Raw genomic sequence first — 17,107 nt, forward strand, 5'->3', positions numbered from 1 at the left:
ACACTTAAATGAAGGTTTGGGTAAGTAATTACAGATCTGAATCATGTGTGTTACACTGCTGTTGTGCTCCAGGAATATATTCGTCTTTGCACATGAACAGTTGAGATGTTTAAAACAGTTACACATGATGTCCAAAGAGGGCTGATTTTACAGCTCTGATCTTCAGTCTGCAATCTGATGCTTTAGAAGAAATGTATTTGGATTAAAGATCCTGTCTGGAATTTCATTGGTCTTTAAACTGGATTTAAGTTAGGATCTGGAGTTTATAAAAAAAAAAAAGAGTCCTATTTATTTATCCGACCTGTGAATGACAGATAAAAGATTAGTTCTGATAATTATTGTAGGGAACTTAGCCAGCAGGGCACAGAGCACAGACACACAGGAGGCCGTTTCAGTGTCTCTCGTGGAGAAAATCTTTATACACCAACAGGTTGTGAGAGGGTGTGGGTGTGCATGTGTGCGTGTGTGTCGAAATGGGGGTGTGAAGTGAAGTGTTTCGTAGCAGCGGGGTTGCCTAGGGCGTGCTGGGGGTTTCCCGAGTAAAGTTCCACTTTTGTTGCCAGCGGTTTAGACATTAATGGCTGTGTGTTGAGTTATTTTGAGGGGACGGCAAATTTACACTGTTACACAAGCTGTACACTCACTACTTTACATTGTAGCAAAGTGTCATTTCTTCAGTGTTGTCACATGAAAAAATATAATCAAATATTTACAAAAATGTGAGAGGTGTACTCACTTTTGTGAGATACTGTATATGACACTTACATGTGTTTAGTCTTTCCCTCTTTTTCTCATACACAAATACATCCTCATTATACATTGCTTTTCACTACAAATCGGGCAATTGAACAAGGCCTTAACCCTCTCTGCTCCAGGGGCACCGTATCATGGCTGACTCTCCGCTCTGACCTCAACTTCTTAACAAGCTGGGATATGCGAAGAAATGCATTTCACTGTGCTGTAACGTATACGTGACAAATAAAGGCTTCTTCTTCTTCTTCTTCTACTTCTTCAATAACAACATGCACGCTCCCGATAAGTTTAATCACAACATCTTTATTATTTATCTATATTTTTTATCTTACATTCAATGTATGCCTTTTTCTGTTTAATTACTAAAAACAGGATTGAATTGTGAGATTAGTGTTTAGGTGTTTAGAAAAGTAGCTGCTCATGACTGCCCCATGTGGCAGTGCAGTGTTACTGCACTACAGGACAATTCAACACTCTCTCTTACTGTTAAAATAAATGTTAAAGAGGACAGGAAAACATACTGTGCTATCCATATTATAAATACACTATGTGTTCGTATCCTACCGTGTGTTATAGCTCTTTATTTAAAGTTGAACAGACAGTTTTAAACATTGTGTACTGTGTGTTTGATGGTTTGGGGTGATGCTGACTGTGCTGTGTTTCACTTACTCGGTTGCTGAGGCAGTGGATTCATCTGAACCTCCTCCCTTTCTGTTTACACATATGGACTGAAGTGATAAAAACACCCCAAGTACAATGCATACACTGTTTACTCTCATGCTGACACCATGCTAACTTTTTTTAAGGCTTAAACAACTCCAGGGAAGCGCTATCAGATGCTAAGAGGTCTCCTTTCTCAGCCTAATTCAAGGTTCAGAGAGCTTCTTCAGTTCTTCATAGTTGTGTAATGTTGAGATGGGCTTCGAGAGGGTAAAGTGTAAATCAGAAAATAAATAAATAAATAAATCTCTTTCTTTCTCTTTCTTTGTCTGGAGTATTTTCTCCATTTCAGAAGAACTGGCTACTTCAGAAAAATTATGAAATAAAATTGTGTGTTTATGCAAAACAATATCAATACGTCTTAACCCCCACACACACTTTCTCTCAAGCTTTGTTTTATTCCCTGTTTGGCCGTTGGACTTGGAGAGTCGAGTACACAAGGTAAGAAAAAAGTTGAAAGTTTTTAGTTACTAAATTCACTCATTAGTCTAATATCTACATTTCCTGAACATAGACTCATAGGCTCAGTGTACATTTTATTTTCAATGCACTTTGTCATTTCTTTTGCTAACTCTGCTATATTCAGAAACTTTTACTGATCACCTATCAGCGCTGGGAAATATTGAGATATGATTTCAATACTGTGACTAATTATATCTGAGATATTGTGGTGTTGGTAGTAAAAATACAGCTTTCTGTTGAAGTGATTAAGTGATTCGGGGGAAAAAGGAAACAATATGATGTGTTTATACAAAACATCAGCAACACATCTTCACCACACACTCTTCCTCTCACGCTTTTCTTTATTCGCCATTGGGCCATTGCACATGAATGAGTTTGAATACGCACTCTGCGGGTACGTTAAATACTGAAATGTTTGTACAGAATACTTGTCATAAATTTGTAAAAATGTTTGCAGATCTGTCTCTGAAATGTCCGCTGATCCTGTCTGTTTGTGCACAACCACATTCATTTATATAATTAACCACCCCCAAATAACCACATATGGCAAACCACTTACATTTATTGTCCTTGCGATGGTGTTAAAATCCTTCATTATTGTTGTTTTTTTCCGCTACAATGTTTGGAAAAGTAAATCACTGCAGCGTGACTGATATGAATACATGTGTTTTGTTGGCCTCTCTAAAAGTAGGGTGAGTTGCTGAGATTCCTGCACAAGCTGTGCAGCTATGCATCTAAATCACTCTTATGATGCACCTTCTGTATGATTTTACTTTACATTTCATCTGTCACCTGCATCGTGTCCACCAAAGTCAGTAGTTCCTCTGTCCGTTATGCTGATGTGATTACGTGCGATCGAGCTCGTCATAATCAGTTTAGAGTAATTACACTTTCCTACCACTAGGGGTTTCTGGTCAGGAGGTCAGTTCGAAATGTACTGTACAGACATCCTCATGCACAAGAATAACGTACACATGCAAGGTTTAAAATGATGATAGTTTAAAGACCCCTGGTTTGTAAAATGTGCATGACTTTTGTATTCTATTTAACGCGTGTTTTGAAAATCTCTCCTTCAAATATCAGATTCTGATAGGTAAATTATGACAATTCAATTAATATGCAAATTAGCGCACGACAGTTAGTGAATTCATGCACAGGTTTTCATGTGTCGCTTGTGAATGTTCGACTATTTTTTAAATTAATTTAAATTTCTGTAAAGAGTGGTCCTCATATTACTAGAATATAATGTGATTATTATGTAAGAAATGAGACACAGTGTGTATGTGGTGTAAACTACTGAGTGATGGAGTGGTGTGATGAAGCAAAGTTACTGTCACCACCCTGACGCTGATTATTTTCCCATAACAGCATGTCTCCATGTGTTTTTTTGTCTCTCTAATACAATAGCGATTTGCAAACTTTTCTATCCATTTATAGTTACAGTTTATGTTATGGAATGTCACGAAACAAGTTAGTTCCAGTTGTCACTTACATCATAGCAGTATATATATAAAGGCTTTTCCCGCACCAGCCTCTCTTTATTCTCTATCTAGAACTTAATGAAACAAAAGAAATGCAGCTTTTCGTGTAACAGAGACACCGTGAAGTGTAAACTCCTCTGTCATGAAGAGGTCGGAAAACTTAAAGTTACAGCTTTACCGCTGAATGTTACAAAGCGCTAACACTGGAGACTCCTTCCAGAAATAAACCTCTATTCACATAGTCATGTATCAGTGACTACGTTTACATGGACAGCAGTAATCTAATTATTGATCTTATTCTGAATAAGACAATATTGTGATTAAGGTGTTTACATGAGTCGCTTTTAGAATATGAAAACGAAAAATTTCTCAAACGTCCAATCATTATTTGTATATTGAAATCTCACAGAGTGCTATATTCATATTTGATGACTTACTGTGAGTCTAAACGTTCACCATTTACACCATTTCCTTTGGTAGGTCTTTAGACGTCGTTTCAAGATCTCCAGTGACTCAGCTGTTTGGACATCATGGGGAAGTTCATTGCACCACCTCGGTGCCAGAACAGAGAAGAGTCTTGATGCATGTCTTCCTTGTACCCTGAGAGACCGTGGCACCAGTCTAGTGGTGCTAGAGTTTCGGAGGGAGTGTGGTGCAGTGCGGGGTGTGATAAGTGCTTTGAGGTAAGTGGGTGCTGGTCCACCAGAGTTTTAAATCTGATGCGGGCAGATACAGGAAGCGAGTGGAGGGAGCGTAGCAATTTGGGTGGTGTGGGAGAATTTAGGAAGGTTGAAAACAAGTCGAACAGCTGCATTCTGGATCAGTTGCAGAAGTCGAATGGCACTCAGAGTCAGACCTGCCAGGAGATGCAGTAGTCCAGTCTCGAAATGACAAGAGACTGAACCAGCACCTGAGTGTCCTGTATGGATAGGAATGCATGAATCCTTCTGATGTTGTAAAGGAGAAATCAACATGAGCATGTCCAATTAACAATGTGAGAGGAAAAGGACAGTTGATTGTCCATGGTTACCCCAAGGTTGCCTGCAGTAACCGAAGGTGGGATCAGAGCGTTGTCCAGGGAGATCACAAGATCCTGACATAGTGATGAATCACCTGGGATGTTTTGCTGGGATTAAGCTTCAGCTGATGATCTGCAATCCATGATGAGATGTCTGCCAGATGTGCTGAGATCTGAGCAGAAACAAGGGGATCTGAGGGAGGGAACGAGAGGATGAGTTGATTTGTGAATCAGGACAATGTAAAGAGACAGTTTTGAACACTGATCTATTTAATATACTCAATAATTGATTTTTGTTCAATTTTAACAAAAAAAAAAAAAATTCCATACTGCAGTTTTAAGTATTACAGCATTATAATTACAGTACAACATTTGCATATAGTAAACAGTAGTATAATACTCATTATAGCATTATAGTATTACATTTAGTATTACAGTATAATATTTACTATTGTAGTATTTTATTCAGCATTATAGTATTATCTTCAATATTACTGCCTTACATTCAGTATTATCTCCACTCACGGATATTTCTAGATATAATCTTCTCTGTAACTGCAGTGTTTGTGTTTTCAGTGTAGAGTGTGTTCGTCTTCAAATATCTTCTCACGCGACACACTCACACTCTTGTTCACAAAGATCTGCCCCCAGGATGTACGGCGGCCGCTAGAGTACATTTCAGCTAGAGTTAGCATTAGCAAGCATTAGCAGTAGTAAAGATTAGCATTAGCATTAGATCATTTTCAAGCAATGAGCTAGGCTGTTCATTTATGAAGGGCATTGGCTTACTTCTTAATTTAGATATAGACGATAAAAATACCACATGCTTGTTGTATCACATTAGGGAGGATAGAAAGTCTCATAATAAGATCAAATATACCACACAATTAGATAAATATCCATAAGACCTTATTTCAAATTAAGACAAAGTTTAAAACGTTGTAGTGCATGTGTTTGGTGGTTTGGGGTGTTGTTTCACTTCCTGAGGTGGAAAGGCAGTAGGTTCATTTGTTCACACATTGGACTGATGTGTTAAAATGTCCAGTACAAAGTGCATGCACACTTTTTACTCTGGTGCAAACACAGTCTTGCTGGTGCATTGAGACCTTTGTGAAAATCGTAATTAAGCCTAAAGTTTTGAGGCTTAATTAATAAAAAAAATAATAAAAGGTCTGGTATTAATTAATTTTCTTTTGTGTAAAACACCTGAGGTAATAAATGCACAAACACGCAACACATTACACAAAAATGACTTTATCATACTCGAGGTGAAAACTCTATGCTTCAGTGCTAGTCTCTTAGGGTTTATTATATTTAGGGAGCATGTCGAGTATTTTCTTTTAGATTCATTAAAAATGCAAATCTTTTATCTTTCTTTGTCTGTGTTTTTTTCTCCGGTTCAGAAGGAGGGACAAATTTAGCAATAAAGATGAAACGAAGGGGTGTGTTCACACATACAGTACATCGTCAGCACGTCTTACTCACACTCTCTTTCTCTCACGCGCTTTTATTTAGTCGTAGTTTGGTTGCTGGACATGAGGGTCGAGAAGGCACCGTAAGAAAACATTAAACTTTAATATTGTTTATTTACTAAATTTCCTCATTATATGTACATTTCCTGAACATGGAGAGGCTCAGTGTTGGGTTTTCAGTGCGGTTGTACTTTGTGGTGTTAAATTGGGAACTACGTGACATTTAGCCGTTTTACTGATTGTTTATCTGTACTGGGAATTATGGATATACAGTATAATACTGATTTCATGATGAATTATATCTGAGATAATTGTTGCTTTTTGTGTATTTTTATAACAATTTCAAACTCGGAACATTAAAAAAATATTGAAAATTTTAAATGGCAAATATTAAAAATGTTTAATTTTTTTTTCTCCTTATGTTCAGTGTTAAATGCTTATTTTTAAAGTCAGATTCACATTTATTCATTTCGCAGACGCTTTTATCCAAAGCGACTTAGAAATGAGGAAATACAAGCAAAGTAATATATCAAGCAGAGAACAATACAAGTAGTGCTACTGTACAAGATTGATAATTGAGTTCTAGAGAAGCAGAGTGCGCAGAGTAGAGGTGTAAGAATCAGGCAGCATGTTTTTTTTTTGTTTGTTTGTTTTTGTTTTTTTTTAAATAATGTGGGGTTGTCATTTTTGGGGTTAGTTACGGAAGTTAGCTGTTTTTTGAAGATGATGAGAGATTCTGCGGTCCGGATTGAGGTTGGAAGTTCATTCCACCACTGAGGCACAGTTAATTTGAAGGTTCTGGAAAAGGACCTTGAGCCACGCTGAGTATTTACTACTAAGCGTCGGTTGTTGATTGATCGCAGATTGCATGAGGGAACGTAAGCCTTCAGGAGAGAGTTGAGGTAGGGGGTGCTGTTCCAGACAAGGTCTTGTAGGTGAGCATCAACGCTTTGAATTTGATGCGGGCGGCTACAGGAAGCCAGTGGAGGGAGATGAAGAGGGGTGTGACATGGGTTATTTTGGTCTGGGTGAAGACGAGGTGCTCTGCTGCATTCTGAATCCTCTGAAGAGGTTTGATGGAGCTGGCCGGGAGGCCCGAGAGTAGTGAGTTGCAGTAGTCCAGTTTTGATATGACAAGAGCCTGGACTAGTATCTGTGTAGCCTGTTCGGTGAGGTAGGGTCTGATTTTCTTGATGTTGTACAGGATGAACCTACAGGACCATGTAATTGTTGAAATGTGCTCTCTAAAGGTCAAGCTGTCATCAAAAGTCACCCCAAGGTTCCTGGCCGTCCTGATTGACTTGAGTGTGGTTGAGCCGAGCTGTACGGTGAGGTTGTGGTTGATTGAGGGACAGGCTGGGATGAAGAGAAGCTCAGATTTTGCCAAGTTGATCTTAAGGTGGTGTTCCCTCATCCAGTTTGAGATTTCAGACAGGCAAGCAGAGATTCATGTAGTGACAGATGGATCTTCAGGCTGGAAGGACGAATAGAGCCGCGTGTCAACAGCATAGCAATGATACGAGAAGCCATGAAACTTCTCACAGGCCCCAGAGATTTAGTATTAATAGAAAAGAGCAGTGGACCCAGAACTGACCCCTGAGGAACCCCAGCTGTGAGTTGTAGAGTTTCAGAAATACCTCCCCTCCACAATACCTTGAAGGATATATCACATCAACACTCACATTTTGGTCATGTGACCCACCTCTATTGTCATGTTTCTGAGTCCTCATACAGGAGTAATGTTATCTTATATAGTACTTTTATCTTATATATTATTTTCCTGCTTTAACACACTCAGGTCTGCTTTATTAATTATCTGCTGAGTTGAATCAGGTGTGTTGGGAAAAGGGAAAACACTGACATTAGTAGAGCAGGAGTACTCCAGGAGCAGAGAGGAGAAAGGCTGATTATGTAGCTGTGACGTTGGTGGTACTGTGATGATGGAGTGTGGAAGGCCATCGGGGCCAATACATGTAGCTCTATTCATTTATCAGATGTGTTTCATACAGCTAGAGTTTCAGTTCAGTTTGTCTTCTATATACCTGGTCTTTCCTTTCTTAGTTTCTGATGAAATCTTCTGCTGTTTAATTGAGTTTATTGGTGACAATATTGAAACTTATGAACCAGCGAGACAGAGAATTGGTTATCACTGCTGTTTGTCCCACTAGTGCACGCTCTATTTACACTTGAAATATTTACTTAGCTTCATGCACAATAATAAATTTACATAATTATTCTGTTTTTACCCGATTCTTTACCTTAACTGACAGCACTGCACCTTTCTGTATTAAAACATCCTGGTTTGTAAAATATGCGTGATTTTTGTATTTTATTTAACTTTAGACATCTTTCCAGAAAATCTCTCTTTCAAGTATCAGATTCTGCTGTGCAAATAATGACACTTCTATGAATATGCAAATTACTGCATAATAATGAAGCAATGTTTTAAGCATGTGTTAGCTTCTCTGAGTAGATTTGATAACAGTGACTTCATGTACAGGTTTTCATTTGTGGCTTGTGAATGTTTGATTATTGTGAATAATTAAAACCTCTATAAAAAGTTCAGTCATGACAACTCTCTGAATGAGATTCTCAGCTGTTATTGATAGAAATGGAGTGTGTAAGTAGGTTTAGTCTTGTAGACTAGATCTGCTATGCTGCTGCTGCTGAGCGAGTATGAATACGTGCTCTGACAGACGTGCACAGACCAATGATACAGATCTGACTGACAAAACTTGTGTACTGCTGCTGCTCCGATGAGCCATAGGACTCGAGTGTGTACTAGCTATGTGTGCCTGGGCCTGCTTTGCTGAATGGCTTAACTCTACTGAACTATGTGTGGGTACTATATCTAATGGCCTAGTTGGCTATGTGTGCCTGGACCGGGAGCCCAGAACTTATTTAACTGTGATTTAGAGTCTATGTGTTCCCTGCTGATGTCTGGATTTAAACTAAGCAGGCGTCCAGATGTTGAGGTTAGTGCATGTTGTAGTGAGTGAAGGGCAGTGGAAAGGATAATCGAATGGTGACTGTGGGATCGCTAGACAGAGATATGGATTTGTGCTCCTTGAATGTGAATAAACCCAGTACTACCTGGCAGGTCATTACATTGCTAAATAGTGTGGAATTCATTAGGGTGTTGTTTTTTTTCAGTGATAATCAGTATTTAACAGGTATCCGAAGGCATTTAACACATTTTATCAGCCGTTATGTGCATTTATCCTTGTTTATCAGCCATTATTAGCATTTACCAGCACTTATCGGAAATGATCGATGTTTGACAGGCATTATCAGCGTTTACCATCATTTATAGGACTTCATCAGCATTTACCAGCATTTATTAGCCATTATCAGTGTTTATTAGCATCCACTGTCATTTATCGGCCTTTTACCAGCCTTGATCAGCCATTAGAAGGTTTGCCGGTGTTTACCAATGTTCATCAGCCTTTGCCTTTATCAGCGTTTACCAGTGTTTACTGGCCATTATTGGCATTATCTGCATTTCTTAACAGCATTTACCAGTGTTTACCATTGCTTATCATCCTTAATCGGCGTTCATCGGCCATTATCTGTGTTTACCAACATTTTCAGCCATTACCCAGTACCCTTGTCCTGGTACTCATCTTCCTCTCCCTCGTATAGGCATTTTCCTTACTTTCTTTGTGTTGCTCTATATTGTTCCTTTTCCACACAAGGTCAGCCCAAAGAGGTCCTTTATTACTGTGTACCATATGGTCATGCGATTGAAAGAACCTCAACACCTGAGTGTGTTTCCTAGATGGGGATCAGCCGTAATTGATCTATTTGCATAAGTTCAATCAGCTGTTTCTCAGTTGAAATGGAATAAAATACAGGGATATATATATATATATATATATATATATATATATATGTGTGTGTGTGTGTGTGTGTGTGTGTGTGTGTGTGTGTGTGTGTTTCAGTTCACAATATGAACAGCTGTTCACTTTGACTTTAGCCTAGAGGTTAGGTTTAGAGCGTGATGTTATCTGTTCTGACATACAGTGTGAAGGCATGTGTAAATTTGACAGTAAAGTTCCATTGTTTTGCTCTTGGTTTAGTTTGTGTGTAAAAGAAGTTCAAGCATTTAAAATTTGTGTTAACTGTATGCATTTTGTGTCAAAACAACCAGAAATGTGTTAATTGTATAGCCTACACAGACAGATGTTGTGCTAACTGTGTTAACAGTTTAGGAAAATTGTTAAAAGTATTGAAAAAATTGTCATAGCAATCATAAAAAAAACTCACTAATGACAGACTTAGCCAGTGTTTACCAGCCATTACCAGTGTTTACCAGCCATTATCAGTGTTTATCCACCACTATCTGCATTTTATCAGACTATGTAAGCATTTATCAGCATTTATCAGTGTTCACCAGCCATTATCAGTGTTTATCCACCACTATCTGCATTTTATCAGACTATGTAAGCATTTATCAGCATTTATCATGTTTATCAGCCATAATCGGTGTTTAAGTGTGTTTACAGCCTTGTGAGCGTTCATCAGCCAATATAACTGATTTGCAGTGATAGTGTTTAGAAGGCGTTATGGGTTTTTTTCAGGCCATTAGCAAAGCCTTCTAGCCATTATTGGTGTTTACAGCCCATTATCAGCGTTTACTGGCCATTATTGTATTTATCAGCATTCATCAGTGTCTGTCTGCGTTAACTGACGTTACCTGCATATGTCTGTGTATACCGGTGTTTGTCAGTGTCCACGAGCATATATAATTGATTGTTAGTGTTTACCAGTGTTTACCGTGTTTATGAGCATTTGTAATTGATTGTCAGTGTTTGCCGGGCTAGGATGCAAAAGCTCGTAGTGCATGCAGGCCATAGCTGGCGAGTTAGTCGGGATAATAAAGGGTGATGTAGACGGAGAAGTGTGGCTGCTCTGCTGGGGTTGAGCCAATCTGCACACAGAAAGAGTTTCATTACAATATTATATGATTATTATGTAAGAAGTGAAACAGTGTGTGTGTGTGTCTGTGTGTGTGTGTGTGTGTGTGTGTGTGTGTGTGTGTGTGTGTGAAATACTGATGTGATTAAAGTTATTGTTAAACCCATGAAGTTGAATGTTTTCTTATAACAGCACGTCCCCGCTGTTTATTCCTTTTATACCACAACAATCTGCCATTAATTAATATTTTTCTAAAAGAATGATGTCATACTTTTTATCTGTTTATTGTTCCATTTAATGTTGTATGTAATGTAAAGTATAAACTCCTCTGTCCTGAAGATATCAGGACACAAACTTACAGCTTTACCTCTAACTGTTACAAAGCGCTGACACTGGAGACTCCTTCCATAAACGTTAAATAAACATCTCCTTACAGAAAACTTCACCGCATTAACAATTACTCACATTCCTTAATCTGTTCATGTGGAGCGTCCACTGTACGAGTCCCTGTGAATGAGCTGTTACTATAGAAACGATAACGTATTAGAACGAGTGTATTAATATAAACCTGTGATGTGCAGCTGCACTACTGTCAGAGCCGCTGTTATAGAAAATTAATCGACACCTTCTGACCAATCACAATCCAGAATCCAGAATTCAGCAGCGCTGTGGTATAAAATAAATAACCCCTCAGCTAATGAAAGACTTCTGATGGATGCTGTGATAATTGTATTTCATCACATAATAATTTCTCTAAAGAAAAGGAGGTTTAACAGCTCAGTAGATTGTATGATGTTGTGACTTATTATAAATACATTTTATATATTTTGTTTCTATAGAATCTTTCCAGTAATGATGTTCCTCAAAATGGCTTCTCCACTTCATCTGGTCTTTCTGTTCATGATCTCAGGTGAGTCACACATTAACATCATCACGACTACACACTCCAGAGACAATAAATACATGTAGAACCACCAGTATATTTAGATTTTTGTTATATTTTCAACATTATAAAAATAATATAACACTGCTCCTCACTTGAGCTGATATTGTACGAATCATGGTCTGATAGTGGTAGGGTTCGAATCCTTGGTGAAAGAGCAGTTTAAATATTAGTGGGCTTCCTGAAGCTTTGAAACCTTGATGAATCTTCTGTTTCGAATCATTGATTCTGAACACATATCAAACCATCCAAGTCACGTGATTTCAGCAAACGAGGCTTCATTACGTCATTACTGTTTCAGAATGTTACGAAATGTTGATGGTTCGCCTCTAGGGGGTGCTGATCTCCAGGTGAACCAATGAACACTGTTTAATATATAATAATATATAATAAGGCTTGGCCAGTAGCGCTCTGGATTTTCTGTCTGGTTGTTCAGAACAAATATTATCTTACATTATATTATATTACATTAGCTTATATCACTTTGTATATTGTTCTACATGCACTAGATTTATTATTATTTCCACATTTCTATCCATTTAAATAGCGGGCAGTGCTCGGTTCTGGTTTTCCATCTTGTACCGAGCCAAACCCCGTGACGGTAAAGAATTGTTTTTATTTCTGCAACCCGGAGTTCCAGAGGAGAGAAGTGAAGCTGTAAGATAACTCAGTGTTTTATGGGGCTCAGGATAATGACCTCTAATCACCTCTTTCATGTGTCATGTTTCAGGAGCTCTTGGGAATGAATGGAGTGTGACATACATCGAAACAAAACTCTGTGCTTTAAAAGGATCTACAGTGTTTATGAACGTCACGTACACACACCCAACACGTCTTACAGTGAAGAACAGGTTTTGGTTAATAAACTCAGTTCAGGGTAAAAAACCGACTGATCTGCGTAATGATTCAGGTTACTCAGGCAGAGTGGAGTATTCAGGAGATGAACAGAAACACTTCTCCCTCAGACTGAGTGACGTGAAGAAAACAGATAAACAGAAGTACTGGTTCAGAATCATAACAAATGAAGAAAAAGAAAGATACCAGGGTGAACCTGGAGTTACACTCAATGTTACAGGTAAATAAAATCATCTTATTTTCTACATCTATCACTCTGAACATAATCTCTCTTTAGATACAGGAGAGTCAGAGCTTTGTACCGGATTAATGAAGATCTCTAACATGTTCTTTATAAATTAAATTGAACAATAGGTGCTTGTGGTAAAAGCGACTAGTCTCCAGAGTTGAGAAGGTTATTAACACTGAATATAAAACTGAAATGATTATCATTAGATAGAAAAACACTTTGAGAGAGCAGAGTTCAACAGTAGACACTTTACTGTCCTCAGGACAGCTTTCCTGATTGAATGTTTCTCTCGGTGTGTAAGATCTTCAGGTGATCGCTCCTGCAGAAGTGACAGAGGGACAATCAGTCGTTCTGATCTGTAACACCACCTGCAGTCTGACTGATCCAACATTCATCTGGTACAAAAACAGACGTGATTTAACCACAAACACCCCCAAGAGCAATGAACTCCACCTGCAGCCGGTCAGCAGTGAGGATGCAGGCAGTTATAGCTGTGCTGTAAGAGGATATGAACATCTCCCCTCTCCTGATCAAACCCTCAGAGTCAGATGTGAGCTTTATTTACCTTGTTATATATTTTATAACTCAATAGATCATAAATCTCTTCATATTTACAGAAATGAAGGGAAATGTACTGAAAACGTAATGACCTTGAGGTGCCTTCAGTGTCATTGTAGGACATAAAAATGTTTATTATATTAGCATATAATTAAAAAAGAAACACACACACACACACACACACACACATACACACACACAGGTGCTAATAACTTTAAGCATTTAGGAATAATAAATCTATACAGAATTGGATGTTGACCATGTGAAGGGAAAATGCGAGCACATACAGGCATGATAACAAGAAGGTGTCCCAGAATTATTACAGTATAAAAAGATTCTCAGATTTATGACTCTATTGTGCAGTGAAGTGGGTTTTATATTCATTAGGAGCCAGACATAATGTTAAATAAAAGCACTGAGATGAGTTGAAAATTATATTCAAGAGCTGATGAAAGAAAAATTTACACTGCTTCTGGCCTTGAACTGCTTTCATCATTCTCATCATGGAACTCTCTAGATCCTCCAAAGAACGTCTCAGTGTCCATCAGCTCCTCTGGTGAAATAGTGGAGGGCAGTTCAGTGACTCTGACCTGCAGCAGTGATGCTAACCCACCTGTGGAGAACTACACCTGGTTTAAGGGGACGACATCAGTAGGAAAAGAAAAGACCTACACCATCTCCAAGATCAGATCTGAGGACAGTGGAGAGTACAAGTGCAAGTGCAGTAATGAAGTCGGACATCAGGACTCCATCAGTGTAACTCTGAATGTTCTGTGTAAGTTAAAGCTGAAGATCTCCGCACAGCCAATAAGAGATAAAACTCATAGATTTAATTTAAAGTCTCACTTTCCTACTTATTGTAGATCCTCCAAAGAACGTCTCAGTGTCCATCAGCTCCTCTGGTGAAAAAGTGGAGGGCAGTTCAGTGACTCTGACCTGCAGCAGTGATGCTAACCCACCTGTGGAGAACTACACCTGGTTTAAGGTGAATGAATCATCACCTGTAGGATCTGGACAGAGTTACGGAGCACTACAGAGTGGACAGTACTACTGCGAGGCTCAGAATCAACACGGCTCTGAGAGATCAGCTGCAGTGTCCGTCACTTTAAACAGTAAGAGCGATGATGTAAATCTATAAATCAGAATCACACTGATAAATATTTAACACTGATTCATTATCACATCATCGTCCACACAGGGTTTCAGAGCTTAGGTGTGTACGCAACTGTTGGGGCTGTTGTGTTTGGGTGTGTTTGTCTCATCATCACCTTCCTGTTTATCAGGTAAGAACATACAATAATTTGTATTTCTTTGTGCTGATAAATTCATCACTAATTCCTCTGAAGAAGCTCACGATGGATGAATATTTGACTTTGTGTGAGCAGAAGCAGGAGACAGAAGAAAAAGGCAGATGACGGTGACTATCAGGTGAGTTATTACAGAAATGTCCATCAGTTGGCTGCTTTGTTCATAATAAACTCTCACTGTAAAGATCTTCAGCAGAACCTGCTCACGTTCTCCACCCCTCCTCTCCGCAGAACGTCGGGCCGAGCGCTAAAGACGACACGTACGCAGCTCTCGACCTCGCGGGCTGGACATCTGATGATGTGTATCACACACTTGCAGTAAGTGTTTACTCAAAAACACAGTTCCTTGTAGTATGTTTGATGATGATGGTCTAACCGAATGATGATGTATTTTATTGTTGGAAATCTGTGTTCTATTAAATCCAGATTTATGCAGTGAGAGCTGTTTTCTCAGGTTTTGATTTTACTTTGGAGTCACACACCTGATTGGTCAAATTCAACAAGGCGTGGCCTCTTTCTTTTTTCACAGATTTCTCATCCCAGTCCTCCTGCTGACACGCCCACTTCCTCTGACTAAAGAGCAGTGAGTTTTATCTTTCAAACCCCAAACCACCATTAGATTCGAGTAATGTGATAATATTATTCTTTTAATCTGAAGATGTGAGAGCTACAATACACAGCTGTAACTCCAACAGTAATTTTAGATTTATTTCCTAATCAGTAATATTAATAAACGTAAATCAGAGAGTGTGTGATGATGACTGATGTAAATAAATGTTAGTAACGTGTTCTGCTTTAACACACAGTTCTGATGTTTCTGTGTGTTGTTTCTTTGAGGAACATGATGAATGAAATGAGTCCTGAAACAGCTGATGAATAGAGAGAGCTCCTCACTGAAGTGGAGAAACTGAATCGCTCCTTTACACCAGCGACATCAGCATCTTACAGCCATTTAAAGCAGCTTTAATCATTTTATAGCAGTGTGTGAAGTACTTTTTCTACTGCCAGCAGGTTAGGACTGTTCCAGTCAGCTGTAGAGTTTTCACTCATTAGTTATCGCTTCTTTATTGTGAATATTGTAAATGAATAAAGGGATTGAAGCTCAACTGAAGTCCAGAATGTAAATATATTTAGCAGAGAATGTGTATTTAGTGAGAAATAAAACTAATTATGTTTTAACTTTCTCAGAACTGTACGCTGTAGGTCAGTGTTATAGATTTAAGCAGCTAATGTGTCAGTGCTGATTGATCTAAAGTAATTACTGCTATAAACTCATTTAAAGTAGTGAAGTGATGTTTTATTTACTGTTGATGGTGTGAGTGGCCATGTTGGTCTGATGTCATGTACTGAACTCAGGGTTGAGGAGACCTTCCTGACCTTCTGAGTAGGAATTCTGAGTTGAGGGGCCGTTTTCTTTGGTTGTTTTACGAGTTATGAGCTTTATTCAAACACAGCATGAGCTCCTGATTGTCAGCCAGTGATCCTGGAATAGACTCCTGATTCACTGTGACTCTGACCAGGATAAAGCTCTTGTATATATCGCAGTAGAGCTACTTTAACTAGCCAAAGCTGTTCATATACATCCTTGTTTCATTTTGTCTCACTCCAAATAAAAAGATAAAACATATTATTCCACTTTTTATGTGAACTGTTCATGTCGCTGTTCAAGTCAAATATCATAACAGTACTGTTACTTCCCAAAATAATCTACTCTGAGTAGAGTAAAAATACTCCTGCTGCTCCTCCTACTAATTTTACAAAGTAAAATAAACGTTAATAAGCAATAAACATAAATAATCTCTGTGTGATCTGCTGCATGTTTATAGTGCTCAGTCATAGAGAGAATCTCCATGTTACAGCGGCTCGATCACACTTAAATGAAGGTTTGGGTAAGTAATTACAGATCTGAATCATGTGTGTTACACTGCTGTTGTGCTCCAGGAATATATTCGTCTTTGCACATGAACAGTTGAGATGTTTAAAACAGTTACACATGATGTCCAAAGAGGGCTGATTTTACAGCTCTGATCTTCAGTCTGCAATCTGATGCTTTAGAAGAAATGTATTTGGATTAAAGATCCTGTCTGGAATTTCATTGGTCTTTAAACTGGATTTAAGTTAGGATCTGGAGTTTATATAAAAAAAAAAGAGTCCTATTTATTTATCCGACCTGTGAATGACAGATAAAAGATTAGTTCTGATAATTATTGTAGGGAACTTAGCCAGCAGGGCACAGAGCACAGACACACAGGAGGCCGTTTCAGTGTCTCTCGTGGAGAAAATCTTTATACACCAACAGGTTGTGAGAGGGTGTGGGTGTGCATGTGTGTGTGTGTGTCGAAATGGGGGTGTGAGGTGAAGTGTTTCGTAGCAGCGGGGTTGCCTAGGGCGT

General features: G+C 38.6%; 1 protein-coding gene across 1 annotated transcript; it reads left to right on the top strand.

Annotated features, from left to right (window-relative positions):
* The first annotated feature begins 5,824 nt into the window (after positions 1-5,824).
* LOC128601959 (B-cell receptor CD22-like) lies at positions 5,825-16,505 on the top strand. The gene is made up of 11 exons (XM_053615433.1): positions 5,825-5,989; positions 11,663-11,733; positions 12,497-12,841; positions 13,152-13,400; positions 13,926-14,183; positions 14,272-14,520; positions 14,607-14,691; positions 14,794-14,836; positions 14,947-15,033; positions 15,245-15,298; positions 15,553-16,505. The coding sequence occupies exons 1-10, from the start codon at positions 5,970-5,972 to the stop codon at positions 15,290-15,292; spliced, it is 1,455 nt and encodes a 484-aa protein (XP_053471408.1). The 5' UTR covers positions 5,825-5,969; the 3' UTR covers positions 15,293-15,298; positions 15,553-16,505.
* The last annotated feature ends 602 nt before the right edge of the window (positions 16,506-17,107 follow it).

The sequence above is a fragment of the Ictalurus furcatus genome, chromosome 26 (genome assembly GCF_023375685.1).
Source record: "Ictalurus furcatus strain D&B chromosome 26, Billie_1.0, whole genome shotgun sequence".
Lineage (NCBI taxonomy): Eukaryota > Metazoa > Chordata > Actinopteri > Siluriformes > Ictaluridae > Ictalurus > Ictalurus furcatus.